Source organism: Galeopterus variegatus, unplaced genomic scaffold, assembly GCF_000696425.1.
Source record: "Galeopterus variegatus unplaced genomic scaffold, G_variegatus-3.0.2 Scaffold15, whole genome shotgun sequence".
Classification (NCBI taxonomy): domain Eukaryota; kingdom Metazoa; phylum Chordata; class Mammalia; order Dermoptera; family Cynocephalidae; genus Galeopterus; species Galeopterus variegatus.
In genome coordinates, this window is record NW_007726126.1 from 465,583 (window position 1) to 473,007 (window position 7,425).

Sequence of the window (7,425 nt, forward strand, 5' to 3'; positions counted from 1 at the left end):
TTTAAAAAAAAATTTTTTTTTTTTTTTTTTTTTTTTTTTGTCTTTTTGTCTTTTCCGTGTCTGGCAACGGATCGCAACCCTCAGTGTTGCCCCCGTACCGGACTGGGGACCGGCAACGGGATCGCAACCCTCGGCGTTGCTCCCGCGCCCCGCTCAGCCAGTGAGCGGGAACCGGTCAGTATGTGGGATCCGAACCCTCGGGCGGGAGCGCCACCGCGCTTCCCAAGCGGCACACTATCCAGTGCGCCACCGGGCCGGCCCTAAAAAAAAATCTTTTATTTTGAGATAATTTGAGACTTCTGGAAAAGTTACAAGAATAGTACAAAGAATTTTCATCTACCTTTTACACAGATTCAGATGTTAACATTTTATCGTATTTTCTTTACCATCCTCTTTATCTGTAGGTAAATAGATATTTTTTTCTGGACTTTTTGAGTATGTTGTAGAAATTATACCCCTTTACTCCTAAGTAAGTACCTGTGGTGTTTCGTAAAAAACAAGGACATTCTCTTACATAATCACAATAAAATAATCAAAATCAGGAAATTAACAAATACTATTATTTAATACACAGACCTTATTAAAATTCACTGTCATATTAATAGTCAGACAGTATGTACTTTCTTTTTTTGGCGGCTGGCTGGTACAGGAATCTAAACCCTTGACCTTGGTGTTACAAGGCAGTGCTCTAACCTGCTGAGCTAACTGGCCAGCCCTAAGTTTGTTTGTTTTGTAAGTGTGTAATTTTTGAGACTCACTTGTTTCACTTAGCATAAAACATTTTAGATTCATCCATGTTGTCATGTACATCAATAGATTCTTTTTACTGATGAGTAATATCCCATTGTTTGAATTATAACACAATCTGTTTATCCATTTTACCAGTTGGTGAACATTCTAGTTGTTACCAGTTTTAGGCTACTAGGAATAAAGCTATGTGAACATTCATCTACAGGTTTTTGTGTGAACATGAGCTTTCATTTCTCTAGGGAAAATACCCAGGAGTGTGATTGCTGAGTTTCATTAAGTATATGTTTAACTTTATGAGAAACAGCCAAACTGTTTTCCAGAGTAGCTCTACATTTTGAATTACCACCAGCAGTGTGTGAGATATCCAATTTCTCTGTATCCTTGCTGGCATTTGATATCTCACTGTGGTATTAACATGAATTTCCATAGGGACTAATGATATTGAGAGTTTTCTTTCTTTCTTTCTTTCTTTCTTTTTTTTTTTTTTTTGGTGGCTAGCCGGTACAGAGATTGAACTTGGACCTTGATGTTATCAGCACCACTCTCTAATCAACTGAGCTAGCCAGCCAGCCCTCTTACTGTGTTTTGAGAGTCCTTTATATATTCTGAATACAAGTCCTTTGTCAGAAACATGATGTGAGAAGCATCCTCACCCGTCCAAGGTCAAAGGATGGACACGGAGACATGAGGTACAGCAAAGTGAGACTTTAACTATGGCCTTGCAAGGTTTGGGTGTCTGAAGGGCAGGCACATGGAAAAGGGCTGTAACAAGCAAATTATTTTCTAGTGCGCAAGTCCCTGCCCCTGCCGCCTCATTGGCTGAGAGTACTATGGGATGCACAATCTTCCCAGATGATGTCTAAGAGTACCCCAATTTACTACCCCCTTGTAGGAAATTTCTTTGTCTGAAGGCTCAGGACAAGCCCGCGTAAAAGGCCCACCCAAAACCCTGTGAAAGAGAAACATTAGGAAATGAAGAGAACGTAAAGGGCTATTAACTCATTACCATCTCGAGGACAACTTTATCTGTTCAGCGACCCCCCAGGAATGGGCTGTACCAGTCAGACAACTTTTGGGCTGGGCCTGAATTATTTCTGAAAATGAATCACTTAGATTATTTTCTTACTCATGATGTGCAAATATTTTCTCCAAATCTGTCAGTTTTCTTTTCATCTTCTTAACAATGGTGAGGGAGAATGTACTGTGGTTGAAGAACTGATAGAAAGCCAGTATGACTGGAGGACAGGCAGTTAAGAATTTACAGACCATGGGCCGGCCCGGTGGCGCACTGGATAGTACGCCACTTGGGAAGCGTGGCGGCGCTCCCGCCTGAGGGTTTGGATCCCACATACAGACCGGTTCCCGCTCACTGGCTGAGCGAGGCGCGGGAGCAACGCCGAGGGTTGCAATCCCGTTGCCGGTCCCCGGTCCGGTACGGGGGCAACACTGAGGGTTGCGATCCGTTGCCGGACACGGAAAAAGACAAAAAAAAAAAAAAGAATTTACAGACCATGTTAAGGTGTTTGACATTTTATTCTAAGGGCAGCAAGAAGCCATTGAGGGCCGGCCCGGTGGTGCACTGGATAGTGCGCCGCTTGGGAAGCGCGGCGGTGCTCCCGTCTGAGGGTTCGGATCCCATATACAGACCGGTTCCCGCTCACTGGCTGAGCGAGGGGCGGGAGCAACGCCGAGGGTTGCAATCCCGTTGCCGGTCCCCGGTCCGGTACGGGGGCAACACTGAGGGTTGCGATCCGTTGCCGGACACGGAAAAAGACAAAAGACAAAAAAAAAAAAAAAAAAAGAAGCTATTGAATGCTGTTAAGCAGAGAGGTAACATGAATGGATTTGTGTTTTGAAAATATCACTCTGGCTACAGTTTGAAGAATGGATAATTAGAAAAATCTAGAGTACTTATGGAAACCAGTTAGAAAGTTACTGAAGTAGTCCAAACAAGGAATTATGTCAGCTTAGACCAGGATAGTAGCAGTGCAGATGGGAGAGAAATGAATAGATTCAAGACATACTAAGGGGCCGGCCCGTGGCTCACTCGGTAGAATGCGGTGCTGATAACACCAAGGCCGCGGGTTCGGATCCTATATAGGGATGGCCGGTTTGCTCACTGGCTGAGCGTGGTGCTGACAACACCAAGCCAAGGGTTGAGATCTCCTTACCGGTCATCTTTTTAAAAAAAAAAAAAAAAAAAAAAGACATACTAAGGAAGTAAATATCTAGCTAATACCCAGTGCATCCAATCTTTGCAGGAAAACATTTAATATTTCAACATTATATTGGGTGTTTAGCTGTAGGTTTTTCTTAGATGTCTTTTATCATAGAGAAGAAGGTGCCCTTTTACTTTAGTTTGCTGAGAGTTTTTGAAAAATCATAAATAATTGATAAACTTTGTCAAATGCTTTTTCTGCATCAATTGAGATGATGATGTGTTGTTTTCTTTTTTATTCTGTGGTAGAACTACATTGATTTTGAATGTGGAACAAACCTTGGATTTGCTAATATTTTGTTGAAGATTTTCATTAAATGTTTAAGAGAATTTCCCAGTGAAATCATATGTGCCTAGAGTTTTTTTCCTATGGAAAGCTTTTAATTATAAATTCAATTTCTAACAGATGTAGGACTATTCAGATTTTCTATTTCAAAGAACCAACCTTTGACCTTATTGATTTTCTCTCTTGGTTGTTTCCTATTTTATTATTTTCTATCTTCTACTTACTACGTACTTCACTTTTCTTTTTCTAGCTTTTAAAGGTGGAAGCTTAGATGTAGATTTTAGATGTTTCATTTGTTTCTCTTGTGAGTATTTTAAAGGTATAAATTTTCCTTAAAGCATTATTTAGCTGTGTGCCACAATTCTTAATATACTTTTCCATTATCCTTCAGTTTGAAAATACTTTCTTTTGCTCAATTTCCAATTATTTGTAATTTTCTAAATAATCTTATTGTTCACAATTTCTAATTTAAATCCATTTCGTCAGATCACATATTCTTTATCATTCCTTATTATTCCACTCCTTTGAAATTCAATGAGACTTATCTTATGGCCCACCGTACAGTCTATCTTAGTGAATGCTCCATTGTCACTTAAAAAAAATGTGTATGCTAGAGCGGCCCTTAAAGTGCCGGGGAGAGGAGGGCGGGCGGGGACCACCCCAGAGCAGGCCACCGGCAGTATCATGGCCACCCGGAACCCCCCTCCACAAGAGTGTGAAAGCGATGACGACTCTTACGAAGTGTTGGATTTAACTGAGTATGCGAGAAGACACCACTGGTGGAATCGAGTGTTTGGCCACAGTTCGGGACCTATGGTAGAAAAATACTCAGTAGCTACCCAGATTGTAATGGGTGGCGTGACTGGCTGGTGTGCGGGATTTTTGTTCCAGAAAGTTGGAAAACTTGCAGCAACCGCAGTGGGTGGTGGCTTTCTTCTCCTTCAGATTGCCAGTCACAGTGGCTATGTGCAGATTGACTGGAAGAGAGTCGAAAAAGATGTAAACAAAGCAAAAAAACAGATTAAGAAACGAGCAAATAAAGCAGCACCTGAAATCAACAATGTAGCTGAAGAAGCAACAGAATTTATCAAACAGAACATTGTGATATCCAGTGGATTTGTGGGAGGCTTTTTGCTAGGCCTTGCATCTTAAGGACATGAATGTTCTACCATAGTGGATTTAATGTGAGAAGAGAAGTGGTGGCTACAAGGTGGTCTGTCAACAGCACAGACCACTAGAGTCTCCAGGGCAAGGAAGAACAACTGGCTGGACAATATCGAACTCACAACTTAGCATTTTGCCATCTGAAGCTTGGCAAACTAGTATTTGCTGTCAACCTATACGGTATGCAAACAATAGTATTCCTGAGCAAAACACTTTCATCATTTTTAAAAATTTGCATCTGTTTAGAAGCTAGCCTATAAAATATCACCATTGGATGTAGATATGGAGAAGAAATAAATGTTGGATTTATTGCCCAGTGGAGGGGCGGGGGGAATGTGTATTCTGCAGTTGTTGGGTATAGTAACCTATAAATGTGTACCAGGTCAAATTAGTTTATAATTTTGTTTAAATCTTCTGTATTCCTAATTTTTGTCTATTCTTAGTATTCTATCAATTGCCAAGAGAGGGCTGTTAATATTTCCAACTGTGGTTGTGGTTTTATCTATTTCTCCCTTTCTTCTGTTATTTCTGTCTGCATAAATTATAAATATATAAGTGCCAGTCCTATCTCCTCTAACTCATCATCTTCCTGGACTGAAAAACCCTTCTTTCTCTGCCCATTTATTATTTTCTTGATCATTTCAGCAGCTCTTCCTGTATCATTTCTAACTATGATTAGAAGGAACCCCTTCTATAACCACTGCATCAAGGCATACTCCTAGTCATACTTTAAGACCCATTTAAAACAGTATGTCTTCTATGACAATTTCCCACTAATATTTTCTCCCTCTTATGAGATCCTCAATTCTTGTAACTGTTTGCACACGTTTGCTAACCTTACCTGAGTAAAACTCCTCCGAGGAATATTTGGTTCATCTCAGTATTTGTAGTGCCTAGTCTGGGACTTGGCACACCATAAGTGCTCAGTAAATGCTGCTGGATGTATGAAAGGATAGAGGTATGAGTCAGAGAAGGAATGCTCGTCTCTCTGAGCTTCAGTGCTGAGAGCGTAATTTTGTGCAGATGCACAACATGTGAATCCAGTATGTTGGGCTGATAGCTCCCAAGCTCTGACTCCCACATCCTCTTTGCTGACATAGAAGTATTTCAGAAACCACCATCCTTTAATACTGGATTTGTCTTTGTTAAGCAACTCACCTTAAATATGCCTGGAAGACTGGGAAAACTTTTCAAAGTGACGGGTAGGCTTTAAAGCATAAATAGTAGTTTCCTGTGTTAAATGAAAAAAGATATCAGAAAAAGGAAGTAGTGTGGAGATTCTTCTAAAATCTCTCTACAGTCCAAATTTTAGCATTGTGTGCAAATGCTCTCTTCTACTACCACACCTATCACTCTATACTCGAGTTGTACTGAATTACTTGTAGTTCCCTAGGCTTTTTCTTTGCTGTGAGCCTTTGTACATGCTGTTCCCTGTACTTGGAATGCCTTGTTTCTTGATTTCCTTTAACGTGGTTAATTCCTGTTTGTCCTTTAGGTCTCAGCTTAAATGACACCTCCTCTGGGATGCCATCCCTGACCGCCTGCTCTGACCTTCCAGGAATGAATTAGGTGGCCTTTCTCTGTGTTCTCACAGTACCCAGAACTTGCTTCCTTGTAGTACTTATAAAACTATTAACATTTGCTTTTAGTTTTATTTTGTATGTATGTGTGTATATATATTTGTGTGTGTGTGTGTGTGTGTGTGTGTGTGTCTGGCTGGTACAGGGAATTTTATGTATTTTTCACTAGACTTGGAGCTCCTTAAGAGCAGCACTGTATCTTCTCTGTTATTCCCAGGACCCAGAACAATGCTTGGCACAGAGTAAACCTTAGTAAACATTTCTTGAATGAATGAAATCCACAAGAATGCCTATTGCAAGGAAAGACTGAAAGCAGGTACCTGTCTACTCTCTCTTTCCACATCCAGCATTCCCCTGGTGTGCAGCCTGCAGATGTGAAGGAAGTTGTCGAGAAGGGTGTACAGACCCTTGTGATTGGCCGAGGGATGAGTGAGGCCTTGAAGGTAGGTAATGGTATGCACAGCATTCCTGAAGATAGGTGGTGATTTCTTGGTCACTTACCTTACAGATTTGTCCTTCTTGGGAGTTCATCTCTCTATATCATGCACCCTCATTTTGCTGAGCAATTGGATGACCCAAGAGAGAATGATGGCTGCATACGCTACTCTGCCTCATTAGGCCTGAGTAACCCTGAGTAACCCTCATCAGGCTATCTAACCCTGAGACTGTGTCATTTCAACTATTTTTCAGAAATGCCTCAACCCCAGAATTTCTCAAGTTCTACAATGATCAATATTTGGTCTTTCAGATTCTAATACTACTTTACATTTTTATAGTCTATTTTATAATATTTTTTCTTTTTCTTTTTTAGGGCACATTCAAGTTATTTTATCCCCTTTCAGAAAAAAATAGTTATTTTTAATTTTACTTGCAGAAATAATACATTCTCACCATAAAAGATTCAGGACTCAATGCAGAAATGTAAAAGTGAAAAGGTGAAAGATTTCCCCAATCTCCACATTTAGTATATACCAGTCCAGTTCTCTCTGTATGCATCTGCAGATATATACACACTTATACATGTATACACTTGTACTAGTTTGTTTCTGATCTGTTGCTTATAATAAAATAGGTGGAACTGGGTAATTAATAAGAAAACTAAATTTATTGCTTACAGTTTCAGAGTCTGGGAAGTTGAAAGTCCAGGGAACACATCTGGTGAGGGTCTTCTTGGTGGTGGCTTTACAGCAATGTAGGGGACTCACATGGCAGAAAATGGCAGAGTAGGACCAAATGTCATGGTCCTACAATCTAATCACGTCTTCAAGGCCCCACCTTTTAATTACCATAATAGGTAATTTCCCACCCTCAACAGTTACAGTGGGGGCTGGCCCGGTGGCGCACTGCTACAGTGCACCGCTTGGGAGCGCGGCGGCGCTCCCGCCGAGGGTTCGGATCCCACGTACAGACCGGCCGCTCACTGGCTG

General features: G+C 40.9%; 2 protein-coding genes across 3 annotated transcripts in view; both read left to right on the forward strand.

Annotated features, from left to right (window-relative positions):
* Positions 1–7,425, forward strand: part of AAMDC (adipogenesis associated, Mth938 domain containing) — a 52,147-nt gene that overhangs the window by 42,246 nt on the left and 2,476 nt on the right. For both annotated transcript variants that reach the window (XM_008565975.1, XM_008565984.1), the window contains exon 3: positions 6,346–6,441. In XM_008565975.1, coding sequence (XP_008564197.1) covers positions 6,346–6,441 — 96 coding nt within the window. The remainder of the gene's footprint in view (positions 1–6,345; positions 6,442–7,425) is intronic.
* Positions 3,511–4,737, forward strand: LOC103585092 (FUN14 domain-containing protein 1-like). Its single transcript, XM_008565963.1, has one exon. It carries the CDS (start codon positions 3,789–3,791, stop codon positions 4,404–4,406), a length of 618 nt encoding a protein of 205 aa, XP_008564185.1. The 5' UTR covers positions 3,511–3,788; the 3' UTR covers positions 4,407–4,737.

Coding starts and splice junctions, on each gene's coding strand:
- LOC103585092 (XM_008565963.1), top strand. CDS start 3,789: ATGAGACTTATCTTATGGCCCACCGTACAGTCTATCTTAGTGAATGCT.